The sequence below is a fragment of the Thunnus thynnus genome, chromosome 11 (genome assembly GCF_963924715.1).
Source record: "Thunnus thynnus chromosome 11, fThuThy2.1, whole genome shotgun sequence".
Classification (NCBI taxonomy): Eukaryota; Metazoa; Chordata; class Actinopteri; order Scombriformes; family Scombridae; genus Thunnus; species Thunnus thynnus.
Genome location: NC_089527.1, coordinates 23,969,463 through 23,984,765, shown reverse-complemented (window position 1 = coordinate 23,984,765; position 15,303 = coordinate 23,969,463). Strand labels below are relative to the sequence as shown.

General features: G+C 38.5%; 2 protein-coding genes across 2 annotated transcripts in view; both read left to right on the top strand.

The window, feature by feature from the left end:
- Positions 1-5,623: 5,623 nt before the first annotated feature.
- On the top strand, positions 5,624-7,733 carry mid1ip1a (MID1 interacting protein 1a). Its single transcript, XM_067603994.1, has 2 exons — positions 5,624-5,765; positions 6,030-7,733. The coding sequence occupies exon 2, from the start codon at positions 6,409-6,411 to the stop codon at positions 6,895-6,897; it is 489 nt and encodes a 162-aa protein (XP_067460095.1). The 5' UTR covers positions 5,624-5,765; positions 6,030-6,408; the 3' UTR covers positions 6,898-7,733.
- Positions 7,734-10,569: 2,836 nt separating this feature from the next.
- Positions 10,570-15,303, top strand: part of si:dkey-100n23.5 — a 52,146-nt gene continuing 47,412 nt past the window's right edge. Inside the window, exon 1 of the mRNA XM_067603993.1 lies at positions 10,570-10,752. Within this exon, the coding sequence (XP_067460094.1) occupies positions 10,672-10,752 (81 nt within the window). The 5' untranslated portion in view covers positions 10,570-10,671. The remainder of the gene's footprint in view (positions 10,753-15,303) is intronic.

The following is a 15,303-nucleotide window of genomic DNA, read 5'->3' as shown; positions in this document are numbered from 1 at the left end:
TCTAGAGAGCCTAAAATGTGATCATTTAGGCTGTTTTCACACCTCAATCAGGACAAATGATATTTCCAGCTTTAGGATTAGTGTTAGGTCAGGTTAGCTGGTCATGCTGAAAGTAGGCTACTGAGTGGATAAAGGTATGTGGGTGCGTGGGTGTTCTTAATCTAGCTGTAGGAATCAAGCGGCACAGAAGGTCAATGACAAGGGCCTTTAAGACCTTCAGTTATTCATATGACTGATTTACTCTCTTCTCCCTAAACATTAAATGTCAGCAGCTCAGGCCCTGACAGAAAACTCAGAAAGTGAGAAAGAAATTATAGGCTTATATAAACCTAACTATACATATTTAGGACTAAAAATTAAATCTATCGGCAATTACAATATATTAATTCAGAGACATAGGAAGAAGGGCTTTTTATTCCACTTTTAAAAAATGATTTTTTTTTTAATATCTTAGTGAATTGTGGGGTCCCTTACATACCCAGACTAATATATTGAAATTATTCTGAAAAGAGCATAATTTGATTCCACAAAAACACCTCAGCACAACCCCTCACACAGTGAGAAACAAATAAATTATCAACCTGAATCAACCACTGGACAACAACTACCAGCGTGAGCAGCCAGAAACTGTGAGTGGACTCAGACAAACCTGGCAACCAGAGAAAACAGACAGTCAGTAAACAAACCACAAAACACAACAAAACAAGAAGTTCTTTACCAAAACTCAAACACCAGGAACTCCACATATTTGCAGAGCAAAACAAAGTTCAATATTTACTTGAGGAAACAAACTGATATTGTCATGGAAGCAGCAACATGTGCCAGGAACATCTGGCTGCAAATTTTCTGTCTTTTCTTTTGTGGGTCTCACCATTATACAATGACTGTATATTCAGCCTTATCGTAGCCTATATATTATTTAATCCATTATTTCTTAGCAACAGTTTTTATTTCAATATAATACAAAACAGAAGGGAGAAAAACCTCATTCAACATTTTCCTGAAACTGACTGACTTTGATGACCATTTATCACGTCACTGATCAGGCTACCATCCTCATCCACATGATGGCGCTTAGGTATCAGCGGAAAACGTACACGGAGCTTTGGAAAGAGAGGAGGAGAGATGGAGCACCACGCTCTTTCTCCGGCCGCCTGTCCCCGCTGCGCTACGGACTGCATTAGTAATAAGGCCGGAAAAGCGGCGGGATGAAGGGAAAGAAAGGCTGTTGCTCGGGGAGACCGCGCTAACCGGGCTCGCTCCAATCTCGTTACGCAAATTACCGGCAGAGCGGCGCGGCAGTGGGTCCGCTAATGGAGCGTGCGTGCCGCTGGCTTCAGCGCCCTGCCTCCTCCTCGCCTCCGCCTCCCGAATACGCTTAATGGGTTATAGGCTAGAGGGAATCATCCACCATCCACCGGGGAAGCGCTATTACTCACCCACCCTCTCTCTCTCTCTCTCTCTCTCTCTCTCTCTCTCTCTCTCACACACACACACAGACACACACACACACACAATGCCAATCATTAAGAGAGGGATACCCAACTGGTGGCAACCAGCCAACATCAATATACATTTTTTAAAATTCAAATTAAAAGCCTTGAGTAAATAGTTACAATATGTCCATGTATTTGTGGAAAAAATGGCCCATCAAGAAAACCATTTCTTTGTGTCTTATGTCATCATAAAAGAAAAAGTTGACATGCTGAAATATGCTGGATCCTCAAGCTTGAGTTCATGTCTGGGACACTGTAATAGACCAGAGTCACCTTAATGTTATTTGTAACACCTGCTTTTCTTAATGACATGTCAAAATATCTGGTGTCTCATGTCTTAAACCCTCTTCACGGTGTGTCCGGCAGGGCAGTAACCAGAATACTGAGGTCATCCATTCAGAAAAATTCTGACCAGGTCCAGTAGGTGAACTCTATTTTTTGAATTACTGTATTAAGATTTGTCATGTTTTATTTATGTGACATGAGATTATATGTAATTCCCAACATGAAGGTCTAAATGTTGTTTCAAAGCATTTTCTACACTGCCAGGAATAAAAGTCTGAAGGGAAAATTGTGTGTCCTTCATTTAGGCTGATATTTTATTTTGCTGACTTTAAAGTAGTCAAATTTAAACATATGTAAAAATGAAAATGTTGGAATTTTGGACAATTCAATACCAAATGTAGGTAAGTTTTCACATGTAGAATGTAAACTCCTCTCAGCTTGCTAATGTACAGTATATATACGCAAGAACATGACTTCAGTGTCGGCAATGGTAGCGAATATCAAGTCATTTAAGATGAACAACTAATTATTTTGCATGTTTTGCTTCCTGTTCCTTCAGATTTTTCAATGAAGGAGGAGATCTATGTAGATAGTCATTTTTATGGTATAAAATGCATCTCAAACACAAATTATTATTCAAAGCAAGTATTTTTTATATGCCTTTTAACATGTCTGGAGGGGATCTTTAAACTTATCACATTATGGTGTTTGTTTAAAGGGAAAGTCCTACACTGAGTGCTGCTCATCAGAAGAACATTTTGTTAGCAAACCAGCTTCAAATCATTACATTAGATGGTTTGTGTGACTGAGTATAAAGAAATGTGTTTTCAAATGTTAATTCAATCAGATTAAAACACTTATTAAATCTATAACAGGCATTACTTCTCTGCTTTGACGTGATCTTGTTATGAAATTTCACTATCAAAAATGTGTGAAAAGGAAGCACTCAGGGTCTCTCTTCCTCTTTCAAACACACAGAGCCTTTCTCTTCTAATCCACTGTGATATCTCATTTATTACCTTATAAAGTAATATATATTAGCACGCCCTTCCCACTCAACTCGTCTCTTTGTGATGTGAGCTGTTATTGCTGTTGTTCTTGCTGCTGTTGTTGTTCTAATTGCTGTTGCTGCTTCGCCTCCAGCTTCCCTGCTGAACTCAGACACCCCTGCCTCACACTTTTCAGTAACATGCAGTTGCGATGACAAGTACTAGAGTTCCCACTCAAGCTGCCTGTTCCTATAGTGCAGCGCCCCCACTCCTCCCCACCACCTGTCCCACTTCCTCCCTTCTCTCCCTCTCGCTCTCTCTTTGAAGACAGTGGGATGATGATGACACCCGCCGTAATCGCTGGATGCTCAGCTTTCTGAAATGACACACAATCGAGAAAACCCTTCCGAACTGATCCAGGTTTCATTGTTGCATTCAGGCACGGGGCGTCCTCTTGACAAGAGGAAAGGCATTTTGCGGAAGAATAGAGAAAGTCGGTGAGGTGGGGCTTTGATTGACAGCCCTGCTGAGAGAGCAAAGCTAGAGCATGTTCCTATCTGATCTCTCTTCAGCAGTAGTGCACCCTTTGCTCTGCTGACCTGCTTTTTTTCCCCTAACTGGATCTGGGATCAGCTAATCTTTGGAGGGGGATAAGATTAGTCCATTTGTGTTATTTGTGAAGCTGCTTCCAAGGCAGATGTGCCATTGATATTGGTATGGGAAAAAAACTCAATTCATTTATTCCTTTACTATACTTATATAGTAAAGGAATACTGCTACATTGTAGAGTAACATTTTATACTTTTTACTACATTTATTTGAAAGCAGTAATAGTTGTTTTGCAGAATAAGATTTTATATACAAAATCTGTGAACATATTGTGAAATATGACTAGCTAACAGTATATAAAGCAGTTCAAATCAGCTCCAACTTGAGTATCTGCAACATTAAAGTGCTTCTTACATGTTAACTCATCAGTAATAATAAACCATTGATATCTATAATAATATAACACTGATTTACAAATACATTTAGCTGACAGTAAGACTTACAATGGAATATTTTTACATTGAGGTATTCATACTCTTACATAAGCAAAGGCTCTAAGTACTTCTCCCACCACTGAAACTAAGTACATTTAAGATTAGATGCTACTTTACACCTCTACTCTACTGCATTTCAGAGGGAACTCTGGTACTTCTTATGCCAGTACATTTATCTGACAGCTATAGTTACTTTGCCAGTTTTTATTTGTAAATGGGGTATTTTTACATTGTGGTATTGCTACTTTTACTGAAGTAAATGAATACTTCTTGCATCACTGGCTTTAGGACAGGGAGTTACGAAATGAGATATGAGTGACAAATACCAAGATGAGCCGGAAGTAGGCTGGGCCACACTGAGAGAGAAACTCTCCAGCAGGTTTTACCATTCATGTTAACATTCCCACCATTCTTGCTGAGCAACAATTTTGGAACACCAATTCATTTACTAGTATCTAGAACAAATGGCGTCTCTTCCTGGGCACATAGTATCAATCAGGCCACCTTTCTATACCAGCCTACTCTTCCGCGCCCTCCTTTATATAATTCCTTTGAGCCTATCCCTTCGTAATACAATCTGTTTTAAACTTCTTTTCAGCAGATGTGTTTTGATTTAACATTAGACAGGCAGAGTTATTTTTTGTTGATGGCCACACAGTGAAAAACATGTTTCTATACTTTCAGTCTGACCAGAAGTGTTTACTGAAGCTCAGATTTCAATACGATCGCCTGTGCACGTACTGTACTGTATTATTAACGGTGGGCTATTTCTGATGCAGAGCCAATGTGGGAGTCCCCCCCTTGTTTACCAGCAGCTATAGTTAGAAGAGTGAAGGGGACTCAGCTGTCCAGTATCTCTACTGGAAACTGGCTGGTGCAACAGTTTAGTTTAAAATGTAATCTGAAAAGCTTGTCACTACAGTAACTGGCTTAGACTAAAGTTACCCCGAGGGGAAATAACTAGGCCAGTTATATTTCTGTAGGGGAGTTAGTGTTAGTGTTTATGTGAGCTTGAACTTTTATGACATTTTCATTTCCCACTCCCAACAGTCCTATAATTTGGCAGTTGCAACAAGGAAAAGTATAGAGGTTAGGTTGGGAATGCCCATTGATGTGGTACCAATTACTTCACTATCTCACTACTAATTCAACTCACCTTGATGTTTTCCATAGCAACCCTAAATATGTACTGAGCAGAGAACAGTTACTCAAAATGATAGAGACAACAAGACAAAACACATTTTTAGGGGTGACCAGAAAGTACATTTACTCAAGTACCGCACTTAAGTACAGTTTTGAGATACGTAAACTTTACTTGAGTATTTCAATTTTATGCTACTTTATATAATATATATAATAACATAAAAGCCCAGAAAATGAATACATTTGTGTAACTGAACTTCCTCTTTCCTACCTGCTTCATTATCTTATGATAACTTATAATAAAACTTATGATAACTTCACTTTAAGTAGGTTATATTTTGCTGATAATATTGAATGCTGGATTCTTACTTGTAATGGAGTATTTTAAATAAATGTATTTTGCTCTTACTTAAGTAAATGATTTAAATACTTCTTTCACCACAGTTGTTGATACTCTGAAGGTCGTTCTATGAATTAAATGATAATTATTGGAAAGCTCCAGAGCTCAACACGTGTTGCGTCTGTTTTCTATATGTGAGCAGTCAACAGTGGCGCTTGTCATTGGTCCAACATCGACTTGTCCCGCCTCTGAGGAAATGTATATGGCCATCTGATTGGCTCTACTTGAAGCCGAGCAGTGGGCTGATGGCTTGGTTAATGAATATTCATGCTCGGTCCGCCCGGTGAGACCTCACCCCGCATGTCTGCTGCGTGGCTCATCGGAACAGAATGTGGGATACAGTGATGTAATGTGAGCCACTCTTTCACTAGAACAGAAATCGTAGATTCACAGGACAGCACCTTGTACGGTAAGTTAAGTTTGGGATGAGACTTTAGTGTTGAGCAGTGAAGGCATACTGACAGCTGTTGTGCGTAATTACGCGCGATAAACAGTTTAGCGTATTCAGCTGTAAATGTAGCAAGTAATAGCTGAGCGTTGAGATTTGTTGTTTCAGTAAATCCGCAGGATCATCTGCATTTTCTGAAGAGGGATGTACTCAACTGTCAATGTGTAGCCACCCCTCCTTAAGTCAATGTGCCAAACCTTTCTGCTCTGCTGTGTGCTATTCCAGGTCATCTGGATCCGGTTACAACTGCAGTGGGAGAACTTGACAAACAGGTTGTGGAAACGCCTTTCAGCACGAAACCACCTGCATACATAAAAGGCACACCCGTCTTCCTTCAAAGCAGAAAGAACGAGAAGGGCACAAACACTCAGCAAGGGGGAAAAACACAAGAACCGTGCCCAACTACCAGCACAGCTCGCCTGATTTACGAGACAGCCAATCCCCGCCGCAGCATCACAGACAAACAGCCGCTTCTCTTAAGCCGATCAGCCCAGAATTAAACCAGGGCACTCACAGAGGAGAAAAACTGTCCGGTGCATTTTAGAGAAAAAACTTCGGACCTTCGCTTTCACCACTGTTTCTGGACGGAAAAGAGACGCCAAAAATGATGATGCAGCAGTCAGAAACACCCAAACAGAAGAACTCCCTCTTCAACGCCATGAACCGATTCATCGGCGCGGTCAACAACATGGACCAGACCATCATGGTGCCCAGTTTGCTGCGGGACGTCCCGCTGGATGAGGACAGAGAGATGAGCTCCCTGAAATCAGACGAGGACGAGGGGGACATGTACAGCTACTACCAGCTGCTCAAGTCCATCCGCACCGACATCGAGTGGGGGGTCAGGTGCGCAGCAGCCGACGAGAGGCGCAAGGAAAGCATGAAGATCACCCGGGTGAACTCGTCCGCATCCATCTCCTCCTCCGCATCATCATCATCCGAGGAGGAAGACGAGGAGGACGAGGATTTGGAGAAGCAGTTCCAGTTTCACCTGACCGGGCTTCAAGGGGTGCTGGGCAAGCTCACAGTGCAGGCCAACTCTCTTACCAAGCGCTACAAGCAGGAGATTGGTATCGGAGGATGGGGCCAGTAAGCCTGGAGAACACAGAAACTGGAAGCAAATTATTTGGCTGGCTGAACTGAACTTTGAGTATCCTCTATTGCTGCTGCTGCTGTTACTACTGATGAAATTTACTGACGAACATATATGGATGGTAGAGAAAGGGGCAGCTTTATTTCTGTCTATAGGCCTACATGGTGTCGGTCTACTCTGTGGTATTAACTGTATATCTGTTGATCCTGAAGAAAGCATTCGTGTATTTAACACCAAACTTCTATGTTTTGCACTCCAAAGTGTTGTACACATCATGCATTCAGTGACACACAGGTGAAACATATTTAAGCATTTATTTAATGTATAATTTATTACCTCACACTGTTTGTTTGAGAGCCTAATGTTATTTCAAAAGTTGGAGAAGAAGTGGACTGTATGAACTACACGATCCGTCGTTTGAACCGTCCCTCTGATGGGGAATACTGACAAAAGATTTCGCTTTCTCTATGTGAAGCTGATGATGTCAGTGTGTTCATAAGGATCTGTCTGTGTATGACCACGCTACTCCTAGTCTGTTGTGTCTGTGTCTTTAAATTGTGCTTAAAGGAAGGAGGCAGATGCTTACTCATAGCTGCCAGTGATCTCCTAATGTCCTACATGGTCAATGAACTGGAATCAACTGATAATTCTTCTGCATAAAGAATAATGAGAGGTTTTCCACGAGATGCATTGTTGTCATTGTCATTTATTTGCTATTGTAAAAGGCATTATTGGAGATGTCCATCTGTCAAAACAAGCAAATGCTTTTGTACGCAGCTTCTGCACCATTTTTGTACTGATATTTGTTTTTAAAAATAAACTTTTATATGAACTTACTCCATTTGTTGTGTGTGTTTGTGCTCATAAATGCAGAAAATTTAAGATTTAAACATTGTCTCATAGACCAAAACAGTATAAAACTGAATTAAGACAAAACTGAAGATCAAAATATGTGTTTAAGTGATAGATTTCTTGGAATACCTGATATACAAGGGATCTGTCACCTCTGACCAAAAACAGATACTTGTAGACAATTTTTACATTCAAATATGAATTAAGTAGTGATGCTGGTCAAAAAACATGTTTTATGCATCTTAACATCTTCTGAGTATCTTTTTTTGTTCATGTTCAAGTTTTAACATTTTAACTATAAAAATACAGTTAAAAATAAGTATTGTGACTTCAGGATCAGGGAAGTCTGGTAATCAGTCTTTCATTTTACTTAAAATTGCTGGAAAAATCTGAGATGAGGGCAGCAATTCAGAGGTTTGGAGGGTTGTACAGTATACATGGATAAGATGTCAGACAAAAACTAAAAGCATCAAGACAAAAACATGTTTTTTGACATCTATTTAGGGGTGTGTCTTTAGCTTTAGCTCTGAAAACAGGTGTTTTCATTATTTTTTGTAATGGGAAAGCCAGTATTTCAGAGACAGCGTGTAAACACTGTTAGGAGTCAGTCAGAACTGTTGCTCTCCTCTTGATTTGGATTTATTTTATTTAAAGTGGTGTTTACTGCAAGCATTGAGACAAATTGCTCCAGAATTTTTTTGGTAATTTATCTTTGGACTTACTCCTTGTTTGGTAATACGTCTCATGATAAAAAGAAAAAAAAGATGGTTTATGGCTTTAGAACCACCATCATTAATCATAAGTTGCCCTCAGCCATCAGCAATGTTAAATGTGTTAAAAGGAAGAGGTGGAATTAAAATTACGAGCAGGTTGGGGAATGTTGCTCGTCACTAAAGTGACAACACCTTGAACAACTTCAACTCTGAAAGCAAAGAGCCTGAGGAAAAGAGATACTTTGTTCAATAATATGACATGAGTCATATTACTATATGCAGGAAAAAAATAATGTACTGTTTAGTTTCAATCAGTAAATATATCATATATGCTGACGTCTGGGGATATACATATTAATTATAGGTATGCACTAGAATCAGTTCACTTTGCTTTTTGTTATTACTGTCATTTTAACATTTAAACATATTTTGAAAAGAGACAAAAGGGAGACTACTTCTGTTTTTACGCACACACGCATGCATGTGTTATTTTATGTAATATCTTGCCAAGTGGGAAAAAAAGACCAGATATCCCTCATTGTTGTTTGAATAACTGACAGTGACAGCTTCAAAGGCCAAAAAGGGAGATGGGTGCAGCTGGAGTTTCAGTGTCGCTCTCTCTCTCTCTCTCTCTCTGTCTCTCTCTCTCTCATACACACACACACACACACACACACACACACACACACATATACACATGCATGCATAAATGTTTAAAAACATAACATTTAGAAAGTCAATGAAAAAGATGAGCCATAGTGGACACATAACACTATATTACGTTAGGCCACATCTTGATATAATAGTTGGCCTGTACTCTAAATAACCAATACTAGAACTGTATTATATTTTGTTGAATTTCTTTCATTTCTACAAGTCAAAAATCTAAAATCCATTCTGTGAACAATACGAGCATTTTTCAGTCAGTATTTTAAATGACCAATAACTTTTAAAAAGTTCAATAATTTTATTTATTTCAGTATTTTCCGGTGTCTGTTTGACAGCTGACAGCTTTTTGAAGCTTTGAAGCTTAGTTTAATAAAGTCTGCTGCAGAAGAAATAGACTAACAAAGGAAGCAATACTCCTCAAATGTCTTTAATGCACCTTGACACTTTTTTCTTTTCTCTGATTCAGAGTGTTTACAGGAAATGCTGCCACTACTGTCCATAATTAGGACAAAGGTAACATGCCTTTCTGCATTTGAGTGTAGATAAAAACATCCGCTGAGATAACCTTATCATCAACCTTAAGGTATATGTCAGAGGCTATTACTAAACGTCAATGCTTTTACCATGCTACATGTGTAGTGTCGACTACATATGTAGCTCTAAGCACTGTGGCAAAGGTTGATGTAGAACCTCCGTATAGATTTAGATAACAAGGTATTTATTAAGTTGTAAAACCTGGGATTTTGCAGCTTTTGAACAGTGTATCACAGGAAAGTCAATTGATATCAGTGGTGGAAGTTTTCAGATCATTTACTTTAGAAAAAGTAGCTATAACAGTATAAATATACTCCATAAAAAGTAAGAGTCCTGCATGCAAAATTTTACTAAAGGAAAAGTAGGTGAGTTTTATGAGAATACTGTAAGAGTACGACATGCAACAGAATGGCCTCTGAGTTATGTATGATATAAATATTTGAATTTTTTAGTATGCGTGATGCATGTAAAAAGAATCTCAGTGTGAGAAGAATTTTAATGTTATAGCTGGTGGAAGTGAAGCTGATTTAACTAGTTTATGTACTGTTGGCCAGTTCAGTCTGTAACAATGCATAACATTTAGTTCATCATTTGTTTTTTATGTGAACCTTAATCTGTAAAGTAGCAAGTAGCTATAGTTGTCAGAAAATGTAGTGGAGTAGAATGAAGCAGCAGAACAAGTAAACAGTACAAGTATCACAAAACTGCCAAAGTACTGAGCTCTTAAGCCAAGTACTTTAGTAAATGTATTTAGTTATATTCCACCACTGACTGATAGATGGAACATATATATCCCTGTACTAACTAGTATACTAGTCCATTAACTAGTATACTAGTCCACATGAATTACGAAGGAGCGGTTATTTTACTACACAATACACAAGCGATAGTGGTACTTTTTGTCCCTTGCGGCGCACAGTAGAAACAGGAAGTACAAGGAAAGCTAACTTACAGCAAAACAAAAACAAATCGAAGCCAAATTGTTTCAAAATCATCGTGACTCAAAATGGACAGTGAAAACCCAAAGTCAGCCAGTAACGATACACGCTGCGTATTTTTTAATACACATTCAGAAGACTATCGATGCGTAAGTAGCCAACGTCACTGTAAATTCAGTTTTAGCTAATTAGCTAGTTAGCTACATAACGCTTACACTATTAGCTTACTTTGGTGGCTTTTTTCTGACATCGATAATAATTTAACTCCCTCGAACTGATTATGTCTCGATTGATCGGGTGATTAGTTGGTGAATGGAGTCGGCCTGCACGGTTCTTGGCGCTATATGAGGGTACAGCTGAGCTGTTAATCGCCTAATAAGCTAGCTGCTTTGATTGGCCTGTTGAATATGAGTTCAACAGGCCAATTAACTAGATGCTAACAAAATTAGCTTCAAGGAAAACTAACTGCTGTGAGCACTACTAGCTTATTGTCTGAGGTCACTATTGTTTATTCACACTTAATATAACAAGTTCAGTAATGTTAACCAGCATTATGTTAGGTTTGAGCCTCACCCAGTCCTGCATGTGGAAACAGCCTGTTTATTTTGGCCACTATGAATAAAGATAAGCAAAGATGTAGAGTTCCTTATCTCGACATGATAAGTAAACCAGTTTGGCCAATTCATGTGTAAACTGGAATGTGAAACATACTATGAAGACATGAAAACAGTGGAGAAAACAACAACTGAAGGAACTGAACAATATATTATAGTAGTAGTACAAAGTAACTAGTAACAGTTTTTCTTGCCATAATCATTCCTCCTGTTCATACCGGCTTTTAGAAGATCCCTTCATAATGCACTTACAATGTAAGTGATGGGGGACAGAATCCACAAGCCTCTTTCTGTGCAAAAATGTATTTAAAAGTTTATCTGAAGCTAATATGAAGCTTCAACCGTCCAAATTAGTCAAATCAAGTAGACATCTTTCAACGTTACAGTCTTTTTAGTGCCAAAGTTCCTCTTTTTGTTACTATTCTTCCACCGCAGCTCAACAGGGAAACACTGTCTGAGGAAACACAGAGGGAATTTGATGCTAAAAAGACTGTAAATGTGGCAGATATCCACTTGATATGACTAATTTAGACTGCTGAAGCCTCTTATGAGCTACAGATAAAATTTTAAATGCATTTTTACATAAAATGACTGCGTGGCCACACTGTGCATTTTGTCCCCCATCACTTACATTGAAAGTGCATTTGAAGGGGGTCTTTTAACAGCCAGTATGAACAGGGGGAATGATTACAGCGAGAAAACCTATTTCAGTGTTTTGATTTGGGCACCTGACTGTTGTTTTAAGACACACTTGAAAAATTGTGAATGTGTCCTTTTAGTACAATTTCGTGATACCTGTATTTGACTAGAGTATTTCATTTTTATTCTCCACTACATCTTTTGGGAAATATTGTATTTCTTCCTCCACTACATATATTTAACAATTATAGTTACTTGCAGATTAAGATTTTAGGTTCAAAACCCATGATCATCTTATAAAATACAGTGCATTATTATGGAATAAATTACCCAGCAGTATATAAAGCAGTTCAAATGAGCCCATCTTGACCAAATACAACATTTAAGTACTGCTTACATGTGAATGGATCAATAATAATGATCAAATAATATAACACTGACAGGGCCAATTCTGTATAATGAGTATTAATACTTTTATTTAAGTAAAATCATAAAATCAGGACTTGTGATGGAGTATTTTGGAGCACTAGTGTTGCTATTTTTCCATATCAAAGGATCTGAATACTTTTTCTACCACTGTGCATCACTGAGTCAATCCTATTCAGTGAATCTTATGGTGTTCACATATTTTTGAGACTATGTCAGAGAGGTGATGGTTTCACTAAATGGTATTTTTTGATGCTGTGGTTTAAGCAGGACTATTCCTCCCGATTCCTCCCGTATAAGATCTAGAGGATTTGGCTCAGGCTCTCATCCAGGTGCGTGTCACCTCCTACCTGGACTGCTGCAACCTTCTCTCTGCAGGAGCCCTCGCTTCTGCCACCAGACCTCTGCAGCTAATCTGGAATGCTGCTACATAAAAACCCACCTTTTCATACTACATATCAACAACCCATACTAGTGCTTCTCATTTCCTAAAGAAAAGAAAATCTCCAAACACTTTAATGTAGCATTGAACAAGGTTGTAGCTTGTTTGTTTGGAAAGGATGTGCTTTGATGATTAAAAGCACTTATTACAAGTCACTTTGGACAAAAGCATTTGCCAAATGAATATAATGTAATTGATGGCATTATACTCTAATGCATTTTTCCTGTTATTTCTTCACTCCAAAAAGAGCACTTTGCAGTATAGTGCAATCTACTAAAGCAACAGCAGCTACGTATGGACTGAAAGCTACCGCTTAGTTTCACCCACACCTCTCTGGCAAAGTATCAAGCACAAAAATTTAACCTCATAACCTTCACAAACATAACTTCAAATTAAATTGCATTTATTTGTACAGGTGTTGGTGGTATTGAGTCCACACCCTGAGGATTCGAGGAAGAGATTATGATAAACCTTTCAATAGTTTCCTTATCTTCAGAATAACCTAGTTAAGAAATAACCTACTTGGATCAATTGTAGCTTGTTGTCGTATCAAAGCTGACGTACGTATGTTTGGATCAGATTAGTTGGAGAACCGGTGCTGTCTCTGGTGAACATGTTAATGTGAGAAGTTGTTGCTCTGCGTGCCAGCAGCATTAAACTCCAGGTTATCATCTTCTCTCTTGGCCTAACTATATCAGAGGAAGAATGCTGCAGCAATGTCGTCTCGCTTAGAGCCCAATTCTCTCCTTCACTGACAAGCAATTGCTCATAATTGCCAGCATCAATCACGCCGTCCCGTATGCTGTCTGACTAACCTAGATACAGATGGGCCACGTTGACCAAGACAACTATCCGAGTATGAGTTTGTTATCGCACTCCAAGTAAAAATTAAAGACAAAATATTCTTGCATTCATCCATTTTTTTCCAACCTCCTATCCTGTTCACGATTCAAAATATTCATGCATTCTTTTAATCAGTATTTCAGTCTCTGTTTGTTAATAAACACAGAAGGTAATGCATCTGAGTCCTGAGTGCTGCTGACATGCCTGCTACATCTTTGTGTCTTTGTCAGTTGAGCAACACTTTTCTCAGATTTAAATAATGATTCAGTTGTTTTTTTGCTCCCATTAGAGTATATCATGTTCCGAAATCTGGACCGAAGTGTTCAAGATCAGATGACATGATTAGTCGAGTAGTAGGCTTACTATTTGGATAATCAATCAATGGTTTTAGTCATTTTTCAAGCAAAATTAGCTAATATTTCCTACTTTTAGCTAGTCAATTGTGAGGATTTGCTGCTTTTCTTGGTCTTATGTGATAATAAAGTGAATATCTTTGGGTTTTGGACAATTAGGTAGAAAACAAGCAATTTGATGACATCACACTGAGCTTTTGGAAATTGTGATGAGGATTTTTTTTTGTGACTATTTTCTGACATTTTATAGATTACTTGAGAATATAATTATATAATAATAAATAATTGTTAGTTGGTCATTCAAAGTCTACAGTCAGATCTTATTTAGTATTTTGTCAATTTTTCTTGTATTTGGTAGAGTTGGGAATACAAACATTACCCATGTTAACCAACATATAAATATTTGTCTGCCTTATATATCATGAAAAGAAAAAACGATCCCAAAAATAACATAATAAACTTCTCAAAAAAGAAAGCTCGCTCCTGCCCTATTTGTGGAACATTTTGTAGAAAAATGCAAAGAGTCTGAACCCTTTTTAACACTCCCACGGTTCCTTGCAGGGTGCCATCATTCAAATTTAATTAAAACAGTAACAAACCAGTCAAAGACCTCAGAGAAAACACATCTTCAGTGTCCCTGTTAGTGAGTCAAGTGTTTTCTGAGCAGATAAAAACTAATGCTGCTAAAAAAAAAACCAACAACAACTATTTACTATATACAATTTGACATCCACTCTCGATACATTTAATTAGAAGCTTTCCTGGCTTTTTTGGCAGTAGATGTTTTCTATATAGGGCAACACATGACGTAGCAGTGTTTTTGCAGAGGTTATCAGACTCATCGAAGGTAGGGCTTTGTCGCTGTGTGTCAGTGTGTGTGAAAAATCACAGGAGCAATGTCGCACAACTGATTGTGCAGACGTGCCTTACTCTATTTTGAATGTAAAACTACTGCAGGCCCCTAGTTCCTCCAGAAGCTCACAGGACTGACTCACACATCTTTCATTCTCTTCATTCCTTGGTTCTTCTCTTTACTGTCTTGTTTCTCTCGGAGTAGCTCTCAGCTCACTTTCGGTTCGTGGCTTTGCACAAAGTATGTTGAATATCTGGCACTATCACTAACCCATCTGCTTATCTGTGATTTATTTCACTCAGCTGTCATCTAACACCCTCTGTGTTTTATAACATGTTAAATAGGTCAAATGTGTGTAGAGGTGACATTGATACACCGTACGTGTCTTAGGTGCTTGTTGCTATGTTGTAAACATTTTTATATCTGATGCTCTGGTTGCTTGAAGCGATTGCAAAATCCCATTTTATTGTATTTCCTCGTCGTCGCACACATGCTTGCACTCACGTACGTAAACACGCAAAAGAGACACT